The 22908-nt window shown below is 37.0% G+C and overlaps 1 protein-coding gene across 2 annotated transcripts in view; it reads right to left on the bottom strand.

The window, feature by feature from the left end:
- The window catches only part of KIF13A (kinesin family member 13A), a 103154-nt gene that overhangs the window by 31071 nt on the left and 49175 nt on the right, over nucleotides 1-22908 (bottom strand). For both annotated transcript variants that reach the window (XM_079302382.1, XM_079302383.1), the window contains exons 5-16: nucleotides 18845-18937; nucleotides 18170-18350; nucleotides 17128-17215; nucleotides 15729-15863; nucleotides 15099-15211; nucleotides 10022-10133; nucleotides 9408-9620; nucleotides 7718-7828; nucleotides 6447-6581; nucleotides 5175-5305; nucleotides 3363-3449; nucleotides 3088-3254 (exon numbers count right to left, since the gene is read on the bottom strand). In XM_079302382.1, the coding sequence (XP_079158508.1) occupies nucleotides 3088-3254; nucleotides 3363-3449; nucleotides 5175-5305; nucleotides 6447-6581; nucleotides 7718-7828; nucleotides 9408-9620; nucleotides 10022-10133; nucleotides 15099-15211; nucleotides 15729-15863; nucleotides 17128-17215; nucleotides 18170-18350; nucleotides 18845-18937 (1566 nt within the window). The remainder of the gene's footprint in view (nucleotides 1-3087; nucleotides 3255-3362; nucleotides 3450-5174; nucleotides 5306-6446; nucleotides 6582-7717; nucleotides 7829-9407; nucleotides 9621-10021; nucleotides 10134-15098; nucleotides 15212-15728; nucleotides 15864-17127; nucleotides 17216-18169; nucleotides 18351-18844; nucleotides 18938-22908) is intronic.

Below are 22908 nucleotides of genomic sequence, written 5' to 3'. Positions count from 1 at the left end.
ATATTTGGAACGAGATGCAAGAACTTAGTATAAAACTTTCCAATAGCAACATAATCCTGTACTACTTGGGGGAAAAAAGAAAAAAAAATGGTAGGTTATGCTTGTCTTGTAATACAAAATTCACAGTTTTAGAAAACTTCTTAATTTAGCTTTAGAAAGAGTTCACTAAGAAAACCCTAAGTCTGTCACAGGAAGAAAGGAAAATATGGTATGAATTATAAACTATCTAGGTAGAATTTAAAGAAATAAATGGTCAAGTTTTTTTATTATTTAAAAGAACCACAACAGGGTTTAAATTAAATTTAAACACATGTTCTACACTTTTAGATTCCTAATGCAAATTTAAATAAATTAAGGAAGATTCTACCCAGTGCCTGCCAAACACACAGCAAATTCCATACAGTGTAAAAAGTTCCAAGTCCCAATCCTTTACAAATTTAGGTGATATGACCCTGAAAAAAATATTCATATGCAGTTAATTCCCTGCAAAATCACAGACTACTAACACTGAACAAAAAGATGTATTTTCTTCATAGGATGAGCAGCATTTATTGCCTTGCTACAATGTCACCTAATTCACATCTGGGATCTGTTAATCCAGTCACACTGATGCTAAATAAATTCCCTAAGATTTCTTGCAAGCATATATGTCTAAGCATGGTAGAAGAGGGTTATGAGACAGGCTGCTTTGCTAAGTTTTGGGAAAATCCTCTCCCTGAGCTGTAACAGTTTTGTTTGCTAAAATGAGAAGCTGCCTAGCCTAATCACACTGCTTACTTAACCATTGCATAGTATACAAGAATAAAATAAACTTCTTTGATGCATTCTGTGTTTGACCAACATCACAAATCAGTAGTACAAAGCTGATCTGACAGAATCTCACAAAGTTAACATGCTGAAGGGAGAAAGAATCTGGATGTTTTCTTTACAACAGTTTTCAAAGTTACACATTTTCCTCAGAGGTTCTTTGGAGCTGCATGGAGTCTGTGACACTGTTGTACTTGTTACATGCCATAAAAACAAATGTGTTTGCACCCTGGAGAAGCCAGGATATTTATTAAAGTGGATTATAATTCTCAAACAAATCCATGGGGAGGGGGGAATCCAAAAACCAAACAAAGGAAAAACAAACCCTCTTGCTTTGGGCTGTATCTATACAAGATTATAAAATAATTATCTAATCAAATTTTTAAAATACCTCTTCATTCCACTCTTAGGACTCCTCCAGAGAATATGTATAATAGAATTAACAGTCTTCAGTCATTTAGTTGTTTCTTCTTCCTTATCCATATTTATTTTTCATTTAAGGAAGAATAAATAAATGGTACTGTAACAAAGCTGTTTACTTCTTACACAACAAGCTGGAAGCTTGTTAGAAAAAAGGTGCTTTAACTATACCATTGAGAAAGTGCTGCTAGGTCTGTTTATCTAACTTCAAATCAAAAGACCTGGCTATGATCCTCACAGTCACTGTTTTGTCAGCATTTTATCATCACTAACTATTCCAATTTAGTCAAGCTACACCTATGTGGGAGTGAGCAGAAGAAGCAGAAATTGGGATATGACCCTTCTGAAACAGTGTGATGTGTACGACTGCAAACATTTGCTCTGCAGTAGGGAAGAAAGAGCTTTAAGGAACAGCAGGGTCTGAACTGTTCTTGACCAAGGCACAGAAAGCAACCAACCAAAACAAAAACTGGCCTGGACCACAATCAGAAAAGCTTACTGAACTAAAATGTAAAGCCCCTTGGAATGCTGTGAAGAATCGTTTCAATCAGCTGGATAACAACACATGAAAACCAAAAAATGTGACCCCTGTTCAAAGAACACTGACTCATTATAGACTGATAGACTTTAGTCAAATCTCCAGTTAGTAACAAGCAGATCAAGCATCAATTAATGCTTTCAGACTTTTCCAGCAGCCTCATGCACAAGGCAATTGAGTTCAAAACCTTTGTCCCAGTTTTGGCACAGATATGGGATGGATTGAGGCCTTAAAACAGGCAACAGAATCTTCACAAGGGATGACAACACTGAAGACCACCAGGATGGCAAATTCATCTGAAATTCATCTCCTGGTATGAGTGAACCATAATGAGAATATTTCTGTTATCAAACAGCAATTTCATACCAATTTAAGTGACCTAATCCTGTAACTCACACAAGAAATCTCATTAAAATTAAACTGTAAAAAACCTGCAAATCATTGCTGCATTGAACATAGGAAAATCATGATGTACTCAATGGCAAATCAGACAAAGAATAAGAGAAGATTAAATAAAAAGTAAATGCTGTATTTCAACGTGCATACCACAGCACACAATGGAAATACTGTGAAGATATGAAGAAAGGAGAACAGAAAGCAATGAAACAGCATCTATCTTCTTCATCAGGGACCAAACACCCAGGTATTTGCCTCTGATTTTGTGTATTAAAACACCTGTACAAAGCATTCAGCAGTTTACCAAGTTTTTCAGCATTTCTTTATACTCTATTGTATCACATTAATTGGAAACCTGGAAATCATGACCATATTGTTTGATATACACCATACCATTATTTTATCTATACTATATCTTACTGCATGGTTCCAAAAAAGCATCACAATTTGTTTTAACAAAGATGAAATTAACTATTGAGTGTTGAAAACAAACTGATATTTGCCTATTGGTTTGTTATAATTTCAATGTTTTTTATTAAGGTTAAAATAGTGTCAGTAACACTTGATATAAAAAGCAGGATGAAACTGAGCCATATATGGTGCATCCCTTTTTTCCACAGTGACTCACGAAAAAAAGAACTTGGTAAATTTGGATGATAATTCAACAGGCATATGGTTACAACTCAGCTGCACTATAAAAGATAGCAGAGGTACAGATAAAATCATGTCAGGGCACAAACCAACTACTCATTTGTGTGTGTATTTATACCTAGGTGTATATATTTTTTAACATATATATATGTAAAATATTTTATCCTGAAAATCCTCCAAAGGCCCCTGTATTGCTTATTTTACCCAGAAATTGAATTCCAGGCTGAATTTGTTAGGTAACCCAAAAGAACATTTTTATCTGGCAGCTGCCTTACCATTACTATTCAGTGTCTTCATAATAACTTCCATTTGTGCAAACTCATAGTTGTAGTCTGGTTCTGAAGAAGCTTCACTAGCTGCATCCAGATCATGCTCTCCTAAGGAAGTTTCTTTCTCAAGGTCTTTCAGCCAATCTCGACGTTTCCTCTTTGGTAAATTGATTCTGAATAAAAATGGAAATTTAGTTTATAAAAAAAAAATTATCTGGAACAATGAAAGGAAAAAAAATAGGCTGAATGTAAAGTGTGTGGAATATAAGCACAACTATTACCTAAAAAAGTGGTTGTTTCCCCATAATATTCTATCTCCATGCCATAACTGAGTGGCAGAACATACCAGTGCACCGTTTACACAGGATCTGAAAGAAAAAAACACAACTCCAGTGTAATCCTGAAAATAAAAGAATGAAGAGCTGCTGTTTCTCCCATCTACTGACAGTTATTTGTATCATATGGTAACAAACTAGCTAGGTTCTCATGAAAGGATCAATGGGAATGTTACTGGTCTGATTTCTACTGTCAGACTTACCAACTTTCCTCTCTGCCTTTGGCTAGCACAGCTCTTCAGTAAACATACAGACAGAGTTGATTTTGATTGCAAAGCTTTTTTTAAATGCCTGTTTCTCAAACTGGGTCACTGACTGTTTCTTATGAAGTCCAAACTTAAATGTATGCAAATCCTACTGATAGAACTCTCCAAGATACAACTTAGTCAACAATGAGTTGTAAAACATGCTGTTAACATATTTGGCATTCAAGCATAAGAAAAGATCCTTAGATCCAAGTTTTATTCTTTCAACAAATAGAGCCTCTATTATTAACAAGGGTCTATTTTTGTGAACATCTGGTATACTGCTGTATTTCTTTGTAGGTTTCTTTGTATTTAAGTTTCAATCACAAAATTGGAAAAATTGAGCTGTTGAACTTTTGCATGTGTGAGTCACGCAACAGAGCATTTTATTTGAAAGGGGAAAAGACTTCAGTAAAATAAAAAAGGCCTTTTCAGATGCAGCATTCTCATTTCAGCTGTCTCTCTCATGTAAGTCAACACAAACACATAAGCATTTAATTTTAAATCAGATCTTTATCTAACTTTTTTCAGTGAAATTCTGGTAGCTAAATTTCTGTTCATACTAGTATCTTAAGAACAGTTACTTAAATATTGCAGATCAGCCCTGAGTAAAACAAAATAGGTTTTTTTCCACTGACATGTGCCCTTGCTCCTGCCAGTCAAAGTGACTGATTTCCAGTACAGTAATTCTATCACCACAAGTCTGAATCCCATCTGTTTGAAATTTTGTACTGTAGGCTGCAGAAGAAAAATACAAGTCCCTTTTACTAAAGGAAGAATGAAAGAAATCAAATTTTTTACGTATCTCTCAAACTTTAGTTTCTCATTCCAAGACTATTATTTAGATACACAAATTTCAGATAAGCAGCATGACTGTTAACTAGGACAAAGGTACTGCTTTATCACATGCTAGTGGAGATCAAGTGACAAAGACATGTACAATTCCATCCAAGGAGCAACAGTGCCCCTGGAATAAAAAATGATTAAAATACAGAAGTAGAAACAAAAGGTGAACTGTGATTTTACACTGCATATTAATGAGACACAACAGTAATTAAGGATTTAGAAAATAATTCAGATCTTGAAAGCACCTCTTCCTCACAGAATACTGAACTTTACAACAGGAACTACTAAAGAGGTACCATTTATTCCCTGCCAAAGCACAGGCTACTATCCCATCACAGGACAGGAGCCAGCAGCATCTCAGGCACCTTGTTACTACCCAAGATACATCCAGCCAATGGCCCCTCACTCCTACCAAATACCTTCTTTAGATGGCTTATTCCAAGCCAAACCACTGACAGCCTGCTGCCCTGCAGAGTGGGTGGGTGGGTGCTCACATGGGCAGGGGAATCTTAGTTTTAATTTCTGAATTTCCCTCCAAGTATATGTTTAAGTCAATTGTATTGAAAAAATACTTCTGTCTGTCTAAAATAAAAATGCATGGAAGTTATTTTCTGTCAAAGAAAAGAAAATTTCCATTTCAAGGAAATGTGCTGCTGATCTTCCTTACCTTGCATTTTCTTTTGGCGTGAGTGTAACTTCTCCATCTAAAGCAATATCAATCTCACAGTGTTCTGGTTGGATTCCTATACCAAAGAGCTGTATATCCTGAGAGGTATCTGCACCAACTCTTGTGTGATCCTAGAAAACAAGCTGTTACTAAGAGACAAGCAAACCACAGTTGACATAACTAAGAAAATATTAGTTGAAGTGCTGAGACTGCACAGTTTGTATGTCTGTCAAGCAGAAATGGTGTCACAGACTGCAAGTCACACACAAACTGCTGTGCTGCCCTGAACTTCATACAGTTTTAGCTAAAGCAAAATACAGCAGTCGACTCAAATTCTGCTTTAAAAGTATTCTCATACTATGCCTGCATACATACATTAAACATACAAACCAGAAGAAAACCACCCATGGCATAATAGGCATAATTAAGAGAACAGCATGCATAGTAAAACAAGGTGCAAGTTCTCTGCTTTTCAGAAAACAGCTATACAGTAACTCAACTGAACAAACCATTCTATACGTAATTCCAAGATAAAGTTCTGCTGAAATAGTTTATTTTGTTAGTGTTTGAGAGGTTGTGCTTTTTTTGCTAATGTTCAAATACAGAAGCCCTCCTTCAGCCACAAAAGCAGAAGAGTAGCTATAAAAATAGACAAAATAGTCTTCCATATATTATTGACAAGCAACTCACATTTCTCTACTAACCTACTAGGTTTGTATTTGACTTCTTCACTCTGGCATAGAAAATGCTAAACACAACGGTATGAAAGCTAACAACACCGGGGAAATACATTTTCTGTAAATTTTCAACAGTATTTTTCTTAACTCCCTCTCTCATAAGGTTCCCTGTCATTGAAGACTATGTTATTCTTACTGATTACAACTGAATATCATCTCTTTATGATTAACTCTTAACATATTTAAAGCACTCCCCAGCTCTCTAACAAAAAGAAGCATCTAATTCTAACATAAAGCTCCTGCTTCAAGTTTGGGCCAGAAGACAACTGGCGAGGCACATCCTGCCTGGAAAAGTTAGAATTTATCTCAACACTGGCCCAAACTGAGCATTTCTCCCACCACTAGCAATCAGGAGATCAATTAGGAAAACAGTGAAGCTGAACCTCCAAGGGAGAACAAAAGCCTAAATAGTAGGAGGAGGCCTGTCCTATTTTGCTGCAGCAAAAAAATCTACATCCCCTCTGAGTAAATTAGAGCTAGAAGTTCAAAGCAAGTGTCCTTCCATTCAGTGCAAATATCCTGTTCACATCCTTACCTTTAAATAGTAAACCAAAAGCTCGTTGAGTGCAGGGTCTGCATTCAGGTTCACCAGATAACACTTGTCATCCCCAACCTTAATACCTGAAGACTCAAGGGAGATTCCCATGCTCTCCAGCTGTCTTTGCCTCTCCTGCAACAAAAACAGGTTAATCTTGCTTGCTGCAATATGTAGGGACAAGCAAAGAGCAACTAAAGCTGAAGATGTACATGCTGAGTACGCATTCTGTATATCATCATCAGAAACCCATCAGGTACCATAAGGTCAGTAGAGTTTTTTTTACACACCAACCATACAAAGTTAGATGTAATCCTCAAATACCTGCCTCCCTAAAGGGGAGCATGCTTTACCAATCCTATTACATTTATTGGACTTATCTACACAGCTCTATTGAATTAATTAAACAGACTTGTAAGTTACACAATGTGGCTTTGAGTCTTTCTGCTGGTAAAAAATGAAACCCAGTTTCAATTACTTCAAAGATAATCATAGCCATAGATGATTTAGAAAATAGCATGCCACAATTTAGGCCTCTTTTTTTTCAGTTTTATTATTAATTCAGCTAAAGCACTTAACTGCTCACGTGAGTTTTTCTTGCTACAATTTGGGTGTCGGGATTTTTTGTTTAGCTGGTTAGGTTTGTGTTTTCCCATTGACTTTTTTTTTTTTTTTCATTTATTTAATCTGTTGTTGCACCAAAACATGCTTCTGGAACATTAGGACTAGAAAGGGAAACAACACCACTTATTCTTCAAACTATGGATGGAGGAAATAATGAAAAAGTATACTACCATCCAGAAGGGGTTTTTTTTAATGTACAAAAAAAAATAAACACACATTAGTGACTACATGTACACATTTTCCTTTTCTGGTTAGAAATCACTAAAAGCAAAAGCAACAAATACCAGCCACAACTCTGATCCTTTTGTAATTCTTCACTTCCTTAGTCACTTCAAGGGAAACATGTCCATGATTCCACTGTTGTTTTATAAATAAATGAGCTGCCCAAACATATTTTGATGTTTTTTTTACAAAATATAATATTGGCTTTTATCAATGCTATGATGACATCACTAGATTTATGCTAATAATATACAGACTTTAAACAAACAAACCCACCCCAAAACTAGAAACAAGGGGAAAAGACAAAAATGCAGAGACATTTCAAATAGTTGGTGGGAAAACAGCATAGTCCACTAAAGCTCATGAGTTCAGCTGACTAGTAGTGTATGAGTATCTGGCTTTCCCCCTAAAAATTTCTGAAGTACCTGTGCAATTTCTTCTGTTTTTCTTAGCTTTTCTTCCCAGGTGACTGTAAGCTCTTTTATTAATTTTTCTGATTCTTCCAATTTTTCCTTCAGTTCTGGTGCTTTCATGGCCTAAAAGGTAGAAATTAGCAAAAACCCTCAGCTACTTTTACTACTGTGACATCTGCTTGCACAAGGAAACTGAACATGCAATAGCAAATGTAACAAGTATAGATTTCTGCTATGTCCCCAGGTTTTTCACAGTAAAAGTTGAAGAAATAGGAAACTTGCAAAGGAGGACAGAAACAACCTGTGTTGGATCCAGATCTGAAATAGCTAAAGATTGACATAGCTCCTGAGCTAATGGACAAAACAAAAATCTCTGGGCCTGGCCACTCAAACTTCAGAGTCTGGGTAAAAATATGTATTTAAAAATTTTAATTTCTAGCTGTCTGAAGATCAAGTGCAATGTCTTTCTTCCAACAGTAGTTTCAAACACAAATTCCTCTAGACATTTAGCCTTCCATTCTCTCTTGTTTTTGTAAGTGTTCTTAAGAGTTGCATTAAAGCTTTCAGACTGACCCTGTTTGAGTACCTTCAAAGGAAGGCATGTTCTGGAGCTAACACAGGCTTCTCATTTCACAACAGGAAATAAAAGCAAAGGGCTTGAATATGTCCAGTGCCAAGCAACAATTGAACAGGCTGGCCTATAACCCTACATAACTGTTTTTAACAGAAGGTAGAAGAGAAAGCACTTAACAAAATAACTAGTAAGACTTTGGACACCTTCCTACTGATTGTGTTCAGCTGTAGCCTGCCAACATAATTAACAACATGCTACAACAATATTTTCCAAATTAAAATAAGCATTTAGAACAGGTTTTTATTTATGAAAAAAGTGAATGGCTCCTTTTCCTTAAAGAAGATTTTCCCATTTCAATCTATAAGGAAGTGTTCACATGAATAACACTATTCCTTGAATGACAATGAAATTTAAACACCACACGAATTTACCCTCAAGCACAGTTCTATTCCTTTTCCATCAGTATTTTGTGTCTTTACAGAAAAGATCAAAAATATTTTCCAATCTGTTAAGTACCCAATTTGTCCAGATAACCTGGATACCAAATAAACTATCCCATCTGGATACTTTATTCTTCAAGTAGAAGTATAAATCTTAGATAAGCACCTGTAACACAGTGTCAGCTATTAAGGAAGTGAAGCAAACTGCTGACGGGTTTTCAGTGTTGCATTTCTGACAATTTTTAATAGATTTTCACGAATGTCAGAGAGAAATGTCCCCTGAATTTTGTTGTCCAGTAACAGATTCATGACTTATCACAATTATCCATCTGACTTAACATATAGTCCACCAATGCAAAAAGAAAAAAAAAATAAATCTGGTAATAAGTGAGTCTATGCAATCTAGTCCTTATCTGTGCTACATCAATTATTGCTTGGCCTTAAGTTCCTCAAGAACTGAAAAGGGTCACCATCAGCACAATGTTGTCTTCATCTGAAAGTCATTACAGATAAGCATACATTATGTTGGATTCAGGAAAAAAGCTAATTTTTTTTAAAAAAGGAAAGAAAGAAAGAAAAAAGAATGGGTGCAAGACTCTTCCTTTCCACATTTTGTAAGAAAGCTAGTCTTCCACACAATGTGACATCTTGAGAAACTCTTTTTACATTGTACTGTGTGTAAGGTTACCTCAGCTTGTGAGAGCTGTTCTTTCAGTTTTTCAACTTCTTCACGTAATTCTCTGATGACCCTAGCATTTGGATCTTCATTCACCACAGCATGGTTAACTATCCTTTTGGCTCTGTCTGCATATCTCAGAGTTGAGAGGGTTTCTTCATAGTTGTCTGCTGCTGGACTAATTGTGGCTATCATGGCAGTTTGGCTGTTTCCTCCCAAGTTGTCCTGTAGTGCAGTCACAAAGTTCAAAAGTTAAAAACTGCTCTGAGATTGTTCAGTGTTTTCAAAAAGAGACCTGAAATACTTAACAAAGGCACTGAAAGCACTATTTAGGCACTGAAATGTACTCTGGATATAAACTAATCTGTGTGTTCCATAAACATCTCAAGCCACCTCTACCACCTTTGATTCCATTACAACTGAAAACAGTCAAGTAGAATTTTACACTGAATTAACACAAGATATACTTAGTCTGTATTACTTGAAATAACATAGCTGTGAGAGCTCCTTCACTCATTTCTTTAAAAAAAGATGAGAAGTCCATGTACACAAAGGCATACTACAATGATCCTACAAATGGGGAAACTGACATCTTGTGAACATGGTGAACAGAAAATATAAATTACCTTGAGAAGCCAAGTGAGTACAGAGTCTCTGTAAGGCACAAACTTGTTTTTCCCCTTCCCTGCTGCTTGGTCAGCAAGTGATGATATAACCAGCCCCAGTGTTGAAAGTGATCTATAAATGCAAAGCAGCAGAACAGTTTTAATACATATTCCAAATGCAGATTTAATAAAACACAGAAAAAAGGGATTTCTCTGCAGAACTTTACATGCAATGTTTAAAATATCATAGACTATTTTAAGTTGTAAATGACCACCAGACATCAGCTAGCCCATTGCCCTGCTCCAAACAAGACAGTGTATTTCTTCAAATTTGTATATTTGGAGGAAAAAACTGGTATCAAGACTGTTTCATCATAGGTGGTATTAAGATCATATTTCAGAAAGACTGAGACTATGCTGAAGTATTTAGAATAGTTTGAAAAGTGTAAAATAGACTGCTTCAGTATATGAAAAATCACTGCCCTTGACTGGACATCTACCTTTTCTCAGAGGATAAAAATCTTTCTGATTTGGATGCAGTCTCATGACAGTGTTACAAGTCAGTGTTGGCAGCACAGCAAGAACCCCTGTCTCTGGGAACGGTGTTTAGGAATGCTAACTCAAATGCCAACTAAAATGAAACAATTCTCCAGCCATAAGAAGGCATCCTCAGAACAAATCCAGCTGTGGCCCAGGAGCACTCATCTGCCTGGTGAAGCAGTGCCCAGCCAGCTGCCACAAAGCCATATAAGGCTGCTGATGAGAAGAGGCAGATTAGGAGGTCCCTTGACAAAAGGATTGGGTTATAACTGAGGTAGAGCCTCAGTAGCTTCTTCTAGGGGGCACAGCCCTAAATCTCCCTGCTACAAAGGTGCTGCACAAGTGTGAAAGAGAAAAGCCCCCAAATTGCTTAGCAGACAGCTGAATCCCAAACAACACTCTAGAACCATGAAGAAAATAGACACCTCATCTTTTTGGTACATGCATAGCTTCTACCAACAGGGGTAATTGTGTCAGCAATCCATTCAAAGCATATGTGTGCTATATTATGCAATTCTTATACAACCCAGTGCAAATTTTAAGTGACATCAGGGCCCTTGGGGTGAGTATGTTTAAGATAATGAGCTTGTTGAGGAGCCTGAGAACATTAAACAGATGCCTAAAGGGTTTTAAAGGAGACATCACTGAAGCCCAAGAGAATTTTGGATCTGTCACACTCCTGGCTCAAATATCCAGCTACTCTCTATAAGTACCAAAGGAAAAAGCTTCAGCAGCATTGCAATTAGATAGTCAAATAAATCTTTAATTGTACTGTTCCACTTCACTCTCTTGTGTTTTCTTTTCAAAGTAATACTATTTGGTTTATATTTGCACAATATTTATAACAGAGCCTCAGTGCTGCTTGAAACCACCATTGGTTCAGAAATAGCACTTAGAAAATTACAAAAATGCTGCAGAAGAGTATTTCAAGGAAGATATCCAAGGGTAAGTTAACAAAAAACACTACATGAGCCACAAAAGGTTTTCCATATTTCCATTGCATATGAAAATAGCATAGACCTGGGAGCAAAATTAAAAGAAATTTAAGGAAAGGCTCGATAATCTGAACTCCCAAGAGAGCACTCTATTTTGTAAATTTGCCTGTAGGATAACTTTCTGATTCACCTCTGAAAAATTCATAGCAAAAATAGAAAGTCACATTTAGTTTTGTGGCCTAAAGAAAAGCCTAATAAGCTCTGAATGTTTGTGAGAGGAGGATGAAAAAAGGAGAACTAGTTCTTGCCTCCAGTCTCTGATCTCCACAGAGAGAGAAGACAGCATGCTAAACATGCAAGAGCCAACAGTAGGCTGCTCCATGCTGCTCTATAGCAACCTCCTCCAGCACAACTGAAAAGCATCACCAGCAAACTCCCAATGGAGGCCAAGGAACATAAAGCTAAAAAACTACACTAGACTTTCCTCTGACTCCTCTCTTCAAATGAAGGGAAATATGAAAACCAAAGTCAACCCTGAGGGAAGGGGAAGAATGGACAGTCAGAAGGAAAGTAGGAAGAGCAGGGATCCAAAAGGACCTGTGATTGAAATTTATTTCCCAGTTGGGCTGCAACACCAATTTGAGTTGTAGGTACTGCATTTTAATGAAGAGGAAATTTTAAGGTACAGTTTATTAACATGGGATTAAAAATGTGATAATATTACTGCTCCTTATAAATACTGATCTTATTTTAAGAATAACTGTTAAAATCTGCAATAAAAGCCAAATTGGAGTAATTTATGTAGTTTGCTTGAGATTTCATAATACAAAGCTGTTTAAAGACTTTAAGGGAAGCAGCAAAAGGAATGGCTGCCCAACAAAATAATTACAGGATTCATCAGCTGCAGTGCTTTGTGCTGGATGATGCATCAGAGATCTGTCATTACTCTGATCCTATCTCACGGTACTTATATAATGAATCAACCAGACAGCCAAAGCCCACAGCACACTGAGTCACTCCAGGAGAAGCAGAGGGGACTTGCTGCAAGATTACAGCAAAGTGCCATCTCTGCACACTGTCTGTTCTTGTCCCTGTTCCTCAGGCATGACCTAGCTGTCCTTCTTAGGGGGCACACTCCCACCATGGGCCTGAGCCAGCAGCATTGAAAAGGAAGTGGTACTTCCCCATCACAGAGAGACAACTCTGTCCCTAAGTGACACCCATTCAAGCTACTTCTGTACAGTTTAGAAGCAAATTCTTCAATGAGCAGAACCCACTTTTCTATCAATTAACTCTGAATACTAAAACGTTCCCTCAAATCAGCTTGGAGCCAGACCTGCCCCAACCCATTCCTTGCCCCCACCTACATCCTATTTTTTGCATTCTAAAGTTAAAATTACAACAGCTATGATTTTACTAATCAGACATAAAACTGCAGCCTGCTCACAGAAAGTTGGTATTTTTGGAGACACTAATTGCTAGATTGTTTATTCTGCTTCCTCCTACTACAGTGTCTTAGAAGTTCTTTGACTACACCACAGAGTTGTTAGCACCTCCTTTCCTATACTGGTATGGGAACTAGCACAAACTGGAGAGGAACATGCATATCCAGCTTTCCTATGAGGTATGGCAAATCTCCCAAAAACCCTCTTTATCAAGGCAACTCTGCATCAGCTCTGAGAAAAAACCAGAAGGCATCTCTATTACAACTTGAGGAAGATGTTGACACAAAATGACACAACTTTCAGTTGCTTCAGTAAGTGGGAGAGCAGACCCCCTTTGCTGTTCTCAAGACAGGAAAGAATGTTTTGAACAGGAAAAGTTGTAGGACCAGGGTGGCATCTAGTCATAGCTCTAGCCAGTTTTCATCAGAGATAAATGGTACTGACACTAAATAAGCAGACACATTATTTCCTCATTCTTCTTCAAGGCAATAAAACATAAAACAAGCAGCAAACTTACTTGCCAGCAGCTCCATTTTTTATCTCATTAAACATAACACATGCCACCAATACTGTTAGAGGTTTTTTATAAAAGAAATAGAATGAGAGAAGGTGCTGACATAGTAAGGTATATGGTTTAAACTCTATCACTCCAGAAAACATTACCCTCCCCTAATGAGCAAGTTGCATCACACCCTAAAGACGATTGCACACTATGCTCTCTGAAGAACTAGTCTTCTGACTAAACATGTGCATCTATTTTGAGGCTTAAAAAAGTCAGATTCATTAAAGCTCCAACAGCAGAACTCTAACAAGAAGACACCAAGCACAGCACTAAGAATTCTCTTTTGCTTATCAATTCCAAAGGAGATTTCAAATAGTCCATTTATTTAATATTCTCTAAGTATTACAGATTCATATCATCTCAGATTTATATAATCTAAAAATTTAATTGAATGGAAAATGTCGAGCTGTCCAGTTTTCTTTTTAAAATATAATTAACAGAAATGTTTGGTGCTTTTACCTGAAGTTCTGTATTATCAAAGAGGTTTAGCATGGGCAAAACAACTCTCTCCTACTGCATGGATACCATACAGGTTTAACACTGAATAAATATCCCAAAAGAAAAAAATAAATTGAAATCTTTCTATATATACAGTTATATTTTAAATTTGTTAATAGCTGTTGGGAGAGGTGGCATTTGAATTATTTCCCAAAGGTTAGAAAGAAACTTTTAATTTCACCTCTATTTATGCAAAATACAAATACAGTTTCTAGTAAAACCAATCTGAATTTAACCAGGAACCTGTGGAGTAAGGTTACAGTATCTGCCATTAGGCAAAGACAGCCACATAATTTTGTTTCACAAGAACTATGCCAATGTGGTTACCAATATGATGCACTAAACACAAAGTAGATTAGAAACTAAGCTAGAAAGAGAAAACATGTTCAAATTAACAAGAGGAAAATTTCTATCATTCCAAGTATGTGTGCAGTTCATACACACATTGTGTGTCATTGTTAATTTAAAATACCAAAACACTACATAACATTTTGATATAAATTGAAAAAGAAGTAGCCTTTAATGTAACAGCTGCACTCTTTCTTTCCCAGAAAATTAGGATATTTAAGACAGCAGTAATAGTGTGCTACATTCTTGCTTCTGGACAATACCACAGTAATTATGGCTAGAAATGTGCTTTAAAACTTGTCATTGCTTGAGCACAAATGCCCAAGGCAATGCTAAACCAACACAGCTTCCTTCTGATCCGGTTTTCTCAAACTGTGCATTATACCCTTACATATTTTAATTCATGTTGGAACAAAGCCATTCAACTCTGCAACTTTGCATTCTTCTTGGAGCAGATGATGAGACAAACACATGAGCCTGGGGACAGGGTGTATAAATGAATCACAAAAGGTATATACTTAATTAAAGAGCACTGCTGTCACTTTTTCCAGATAAAATTCATACAGTAGTCATCTGAGTGAAGTATGAATCAGGATCCCTATGCCAGAGTCAGGAAACACATGCTGCTCAGCACAGAGCAGCTGATAGAGCCATATTGAACTGCTTCTGATGAAGCTCATTTGAGCTGACTTGTGACAAGAACACCAAGAGGAGGCCAGGGTGATGCCTTCAAGATCAGGGTTTGCAGCCTGTGTATGCTGATATCTTACTTGTTTATGTTGCTGCCTTCCTTCAGGCGCTCTCCTGCAGCTCCCGTTTTGGACACTCTCTCGCTCCCAGCCAAATCCACCAGGCTGACTTTGCTGACCTTCTCTCCAGAATTCTGCACAGATGGGACATGGGAGAACAACAGCTAAAAAACACTGGCATGAAGCTCCAACATGCCTGACACAGGCATCATGAAACACTGCTCTTCATAATAACATGGGTTAAAGTATCACATCAGAGTCATGAGAGAAGAAGGAATTGTCAGAAGTCTTACAAATCTTTAAAAGTCAGCCATGTATTTTCTAGTAAAGGCCTGAAGCACCAAGGAACCAGAATCAGCCATGTGGTAACATCAATCACCTTATGGCAGAGTAAGCCATTAAAACACGTTAACTCCAGCAACATTTAAGACCTAAGAAAGTTTCATGATGTCAGCATCATCTTAAAAAAGTGATCTAACTTTTTGTTTCATCTGATGGGCTTCCTCACTCTTCCAGAGTTCTCTCAATCCTGATTACTGGACTCCACAGCCTCAGAAGTTAAAGCACAGGTAAACAGACGATGTATGTGGAAGAGAGAGGAAGAAGAAGAATCCACCACAACTTCATAAATTAACCAACAGAAATACGTACACCAGAATGCAGGTCATAGAGTGTCTGAGTCACTATAATATTGAACACGGCATGAGAGCGGCTGCTTTCTTCATTCATGTTGGTTGCTGCAACTGTTCGTGATTTGTTTCCCTCTGACATCAGTGACTCAATATCCTAGAGCAAAAAGAGTAAAAAGGGATGCTAGGATAAATGCAAAGCATTGTGCTTGCTAAACAAAATCTCCATCTAGATGGAAGGGTGTGTAGGAGACAGGAAGAAGGGAAGGTAGAAGTAATGAGAAAATTCTTTGCACGTTATGAGATGTATTGCTGCAGAGGCATATAAGTCCACAGAACAATGTTAAATTATATCTCTATTTTAAGTGCTGCACTTAAAAGCCCGGCAACTACAGTCAATGCACTTTTTCCTTATCTGCTGCTGAAATATGTTGGTGACATCCACATTACAAATCATATTGTCTAATGCCAGGAATCAGGCCAGCACAGATTCACTTACACAAGTGAACACAGAGCATCTCTTTACTGACCTGCACTAATTGGCTTCACTTAACTGGCTCAAAACATTACCTCATTTCAACCTGTACCTTCTCACATGTGCAAGACAAAGATGACTATGCAGAGCCTGATATATGTGCTTGCTGAGTCTTCCAAAACCATTTCAGAAGCCATCAGCCAAAATCTAAGCATGAACAACATGTACTAGAATTTGCACAGAGGAGGTGTGCTTGCAAAGTAAGCAATTTACCATAAAAGCTGCAAGCAGTTTTTATAACTGTATAATATGCACAGATGCTGCAGAAAAATAAAAAAATGCAAAGCATAACATTACACAAAGAATTAACATTCTTAAAAAAACACTTCCAAAACAGTTTGCTAAATCAGTTCCCTCATAAAAAGAAAGTCCTACACAATTCATAAAACTGCACGGCTTTAATCATTTCCATTCTGCCTATAATGGTTCATTGGCTTTCACAATACTAATTTATTTGAATGTGTTTTGGTAAGTCAAGTAGGCTTAGATGCTGTTGTAATTTAAATTATCAATTTCCTATATATACACCTATATAAAACAGAATTTAGTATTCAACAACAAAGTCAAATTCATGCTGGAATATTAATATCCTCATTTTAGAATCCTCATATTTCCTGTGTCAAGCAAATATTTTATTCATGGCATATATTACATGCAGTGAAGCTGCAAATTAATGAGATACCACTACTATACTTGTAACTAATAAGGACAAACTCAGTGCTTCCACATGAAATAAATATTCACAAAGAATTAGAGAAGATCTTTGCAACAGCCAAAGACCAAAATCACTCGAGAACCAAAATATTTGGATAGACATATCTTCTGAGACTCCTACTGCTCTTTCATATAGGTGTTATTAATTGACTTGTCCCTGGTTTAGATTTACCTCAAAGTTTGTAACAGCCAGCTGAGACAGGCCATCGACATATGGACCCAACACCTTGTGCTCTCGAACCTTGAGGGACTGCCGACTCCTAGGGAATAAAGAACACCTCATGCACAACCTACTAATTAGCATGGATATCCCAAAATTACCCCAATATGAATTAACTACCCTTTATATACTAGAAGCCAATTTATGTCTTCTTAATTGTAACAGGAAGAAGAAAGTATTCTACAATTTGTAACTCAAACAATATACTCAAACCAATATAACTAGTTTTGAAATATATACAAAAATTATTTATTAAAAAAAAAAAAAGGAAACTAAAAATCTTCCCCACACCAATGTGCTAAAGCTTCCCTTCTTCTCATATTTTCTACACTTTGACACATACTGAGTAAGTCTGAAATCTATCTTGTTAACTAACTTGCATACAACACCTTCAGCAATCATGTTCAAGAGCTAAAATATAAACCACGTATATCAAGCTCAGCTGAAAAAGTTCTGTCAAATTATGTCCTGTATACATATCTCCAAGCTGTAGTCCCTAACCACTATTCCTGTGTAGACAAAACAGAAGGAAGGATTTCCAAGTATATTCTAAGGTGTCACCTTTCTACATTCAAAAAATTCAATATCTAAACCATAAGGAGAAAATTGTAAATAAGCTTCAAATTTCTTCTAGCTGATGAAAATTCTTAAACAAATACTGCCTGGATCACCTGGCAAAAATACCCCAGAATTTACTTGTCTGCCATCTTCCTTTTCGGTGGTAGATTACTTCATACAGTATCTGTTTGCATCAGTAGGATGGTATCCTAATGTTTAAATTAATCACACCAGTTACCATTTCATTTACAAGCTTCACATGAATATTCTCCTCCTTTTGGTGTTTGACATCTAATCCTCTCTAAAGAAGTCATGCAAACATACATTCTGAATAAACCTTCTTAGGGACTTCCAAAACCAATTCCTATTCCAAAACCTATTTTTGAATTTTAGATAAAAATACAGAAGGCTGCAGGAGGAAAGTGAAGCTACTCACCCTTTTGGGTCAAGCAGATCTCTGACTTTCTCATTATAGATTTCCATATAGGACACTTCAACTTTAAAAGTATGAGATTCATTTTCTTCTACAGAGATTCTCTGAAATAAAGCACAACAGAGCCGTGGGATCAGACCCAGCTGCTCTGCATTGCCCATCATGGAAAAGGATTTTCCTGAACCTAAAAGAAAAAAAAGGAGAATAAAATGTTTTAGAATATAATTTCTTAATTACTCATTTGTTCAAGAAGCACATTTTAACTCTCTTTTTATTGCTTCAGGAGCATGTATCAGAAAAATAAGACATGCTCTTCCAGACAGGTAGATTATTCTTTGGGTAAGGTAAAGGTAAATAAAGAGAGAAATTATCCTGAAGGTTTCTTTCACTGGGGACATTACTTGGTACCTCTTGGAACACACTTAAACACTAGAAACTTAATGAGTCTCCAGTAGGAACTACTCCTTTCAGTTCTGTAAAGAGGCCCCAACAAGTAGCAACCAGGATCACACTGATCGATGCTTTTAAGAATTCACTTGCCACTGCTTGTACTAGATGTATATGAAATGTCATGATATTTCAAAATACAATTTTTAAATGTTATCTACCTTAACATTCATGTTTTGTTGCTCCCCATTCCTATGTGCACAAAATGTTCTCCCCCTTTAGGGTCCTTACCTGTCTGTCCATAGGCAAAAATACAAGCATTATATCCCTGAAAGGCCTTTTCCAGAATTCCTTCTCCAAGGCACTTGAACACCACTTCCTGACCTAGAAAATAATTGGGATTTAAATCGTATAACATACTAAAATTGATGAAAAACAAGAATGAAAAAGGTTTGCACAACATTTTTCACAATAGAGCACTGATAGAGACATATTATTCATGTACAACTGAGTGATAAGATCAAAATTGCTGCTATCTGCATTTAAATATATTGCTGATTATCTTGTAAAGTGAGCAGTTCTTCAAAAGGTGTCAGAAGTTGAATGTTTAGAAAATAACCACAGTTGTCTCTTTTTTTTTATTATTTCAGTACAGTTTCTGCAATTAGTATACATTATTTAATCACAGACTATACCCAAAAGAGTTCTGTAACAAAATTTCAATGAAACCCATAGGTAAACTGGGACATTATGGGCACATAAGAATACAAGTAGTTGTTCTCTTGGGAACTGGCCTCAAGTTTCACCATAAGCCATTATGATTTACCCTGTGGCAAGATAATGCTGGAACCAAGATAAAAGCATTCAGGAAGAAAATGTGTATTAGGAGGCTGTGAGATTTCAACAGAGCAGTTTGAGGACACATTCTGCCAAATCCATAATTTCCAACATCAGCTGCAGAATTTGATAGTCTGAAAATTGTCTCCCTGAGCCAGGGAGATTTGAGATGTACTTCAATCTTTCAGATGCAGAAGATGAAAATAGTCATTGTGTTTGATATTGTTTGTTTTTAATAGGAAAGCCCAAAATTTGTGCACCACAAAGAGGATTAATGTGTTGTCTGCTTTGAGTTCTGATCAGACAATTACATCAGCTGTGTGAACACCCAAAACAAGGAGAGCTGAGTTAAGGACAGTATTTGTTCACCTTCAGGTGTATGGTTTTAAACTTAAATTCATTGCCTGGTGACTTTCTGATCACTTTCTGTGATCTCATTGTGGTATAGGAGTTTCAGCAATTGTCAGTTGGGAAAAATTATTTCTCACTGTGGATGAAGTAATCACTTCTGAACTCTCAAAATGGCATATACAAGCATAAATCTCACTACACAATTATTTCTGAGAACATCTACAGTCCATAGCCCAGAGAATTCCTGCAGAACCACCTCTGGAATGACTGCAGAATGTTTTAGGGGCATGTAAATAGGACAAGAAAGTACAATACTTTCATTTTCCTTTAATTATAACCTGATTTCTTTTCTCCTATAAAGAAAAAACTAGTGCAGTGATGCACTATAAAAAGGTTTTTGTGTATATTTCTAGCTGAATTTCTAAAATTCTGAAGTGTCACTGGACTTGGATTAACATAGTTCAGAAATGCTGAATATAGGAACTAAAATCAGAGGAAAATCCATTGTATTCTGGAGTAACTCCATTGCCTTCAACCATGCACATTCAGTCACTTATCTTTCAACTAGGGATCATCTGGTAATTTTATACTATCTACATTGAGAGAAACAAACTGGAAACAATGTTCAACAACTGCAAAATGAAATACAGTAGCAGAAGATTTTAGTAACAGTGTAGAATAAAAATTTGCTTTCTAACCAGCTTCTTAGGGAGCCACCTATGTCCTGCTGAGCAAGAACACAAAATCAGGCAAAGACTTGCTGAGAATAAATATTAAAAGAAAAATAAAGTATATATATACATTACAAAGTGATTCTGAGTAGAAGACAAAGCCATTTGTCAGAAGAGGGAAAAACTTATCACCCACATCTGACAAGCAATAAACCAGTAACCTCCTCGATCTTTCCTCAGGGAAAAAATAAATACATAACCAAAGTGTTTTAAAACTGTGCATGGTCATAATGACCATAGGATGACCTACAGATTGCTTTACTGCTAAATATCAGGGTTGGAATCCACTTTAAATCTCACTGGCAAAGCTGGATTTATTTTTCATGAGGTACTTAGTTTCCAAGCTGTTGTCACAGACAGAAAAATCAATGTGACACTGATATATAACTCTAAAACGGTATTTTTATTATATATTTGAAGAGTTCAGCAATACCAGCATAGACAAATGGGTCATTAAAGAGTGTTGTTTATAGTAACCAGCCAAATGATCACAGGATAAAATAAGATTTTAAGGTTTAAAGTGCACTCAAAGAAAAGAACAAAATGCTGAACTTCAATTATGGATATTTTATTAATTTGCAAAATGCAGGGCATTGAGGGTTGCAGTATATCACCTTTGGTATTTTGCTATTTTTCATTAGGAAACCTCACTGCTTCCCCCATGAATTCTATTACTGGGTCTGCACAAACTCTGCATTATACAGAATTATGTCCATATGCATTTACAGTCAAAAGAAATAACACAGGTCCGATGTCAACACTGTTGCATTTCTGTTTTGCTAAATAAATCTATAATGCCTGCAATTCATACTTTTTCTTATTTACAGGACTCCTCTTCCACAGATGCCCAGCATTTAAAGAAATAAGCAGGGGGTTTAACTTACGACTTAATTTTCAGGAAATGGGGAAAAAAAAAAAAAAAAAAAAAAAAGATTGCCTAACAGGATGATTTCCCCTACACTAACCCTTATTGTCTTTAAGATGGCAATTCTCAATCTTCCAGCTGGCTAAGACAATTCAGCATCTTACAGATGCAACTAAATACCAGAGGCATCCATCCCCTCTCCCACCTTCTGCTCAGAAAAGGGCAAGCCAGGGACATTATGCCCAAGGCTACCAGGGAGCCCAGGGTAAGCAAATGAGTTTCCAGTTCTCAGGCCAGGATCTCCCCTCTGCCCATTCTTTTGAGGAAAGAGAAACAAAATCTAGTGAATTTTTCTTGCAGACCAGGAACAGCTTCAAGGTTAAGTCAAAACTACAAATAGGACACTTGTGTCTGCTCAAAATCCACAAGTCACTATCTCATGAGAGGGTAGAAGGGTAGAGTTCTTTAAGCCAATTACCTGGCTTGCTTCCTTTTAAATAGCAAAGTGCTGCAGTCAGCATAGATATTTCCTATAAAATTACAGTTTAGCTTAAAGTCAGGTGTATGGCCTTTCAGGAGCCTGTAGAAACAGAGCTGGGATTTCAAGCCAAACATGATGCAGGCTAGGGAGTGTATGAAGAAACCACAAGCAAGTCAATACAACATGGGGTCCTAGGAATGGACCTGCCTAAGTGCTAGAGTAGTTATTTATGCCATCTCTTGAATCCTTCCCAAACTGAAGGGTTTCTTTTCTTCCTTTCAGAAATACACTTCATTGCAGACTTCAATAGGCTCTTACTGTTGTCCAGGCTCATAAAAAGAATCCTTTGTTCTCATGTCTGAGAATTACTCAATATCCTCCTCTTCACCAAAATGCTGAGCAGTTATTTGTCTCTGTGAGCTTTTCAAGGCAAGCAGGTGTGTCCTTTACCCACCTGACCCATTCAAGTCAAGAACAAATAGTAATAAGCTATTTTACTTACTCTCAAAACACCTCTACTGCAGTCTATAGACAAAGCTCATCCCTCTTCCAGATCAAGGCTAACTCATTCTGCCCTACTAGAAAATTCCCCTTCTCCTCAAAAACAATTACTCTGACTTCTTTTTCACCCCTTTCCAATGACAGACCCATATTTTCACCAAACACCTAACCATGTCTTTCAGAAAAAAAGGTGTAGGAGCTAGCATATAACAATCAGCACAAATCATTCCTTGCTTGGAAGGACACAGACAAACTGTACAGAAATGCACAGCATCAATATTCAGTGCAAAAATCAACCAACCAAAAACAAACAAAAAGCCCCCCACACTGAAAGAATATAGGCTTAGATGGGATATATACTGTGAGGGTGGTGAGGCACTGCCACAGATGGCCCAGTGAAGCTGTGGAGGCCCCATCCCTGGAAGTGTTCCAGGACAGGTTGGATGGGGCTCTCTCTAATGCAAGATATCCAGTTATTAAAGAGCCCTCTTATCTTGGGGGAGGGGGGGGGGGGCAGAGATCACTCAGAGCACCAGTTTCACAAGTGCCTGTAAAGAGTTTACTTCTCTTCTGTACTCCAGACTCCCTG

The sequence above is a fragment of the Erithacus rubecula genome (genome assembly GCF_903797595.1).
Source record: "Erithacus rubecula genome assembly, chromosome: 3".
Taxonomy (NCBI): domain Eukaryota; kingdom Metazoa; phylum Chordata; class Aves; order Passeriformes; family Muscicapidae; genus Erithacus; species Erithacus rubecula.
Note: the sequence above shows the minus strand (reverse complement) of the source record. Positions and strands in the feature narration are given on the sequence as shown.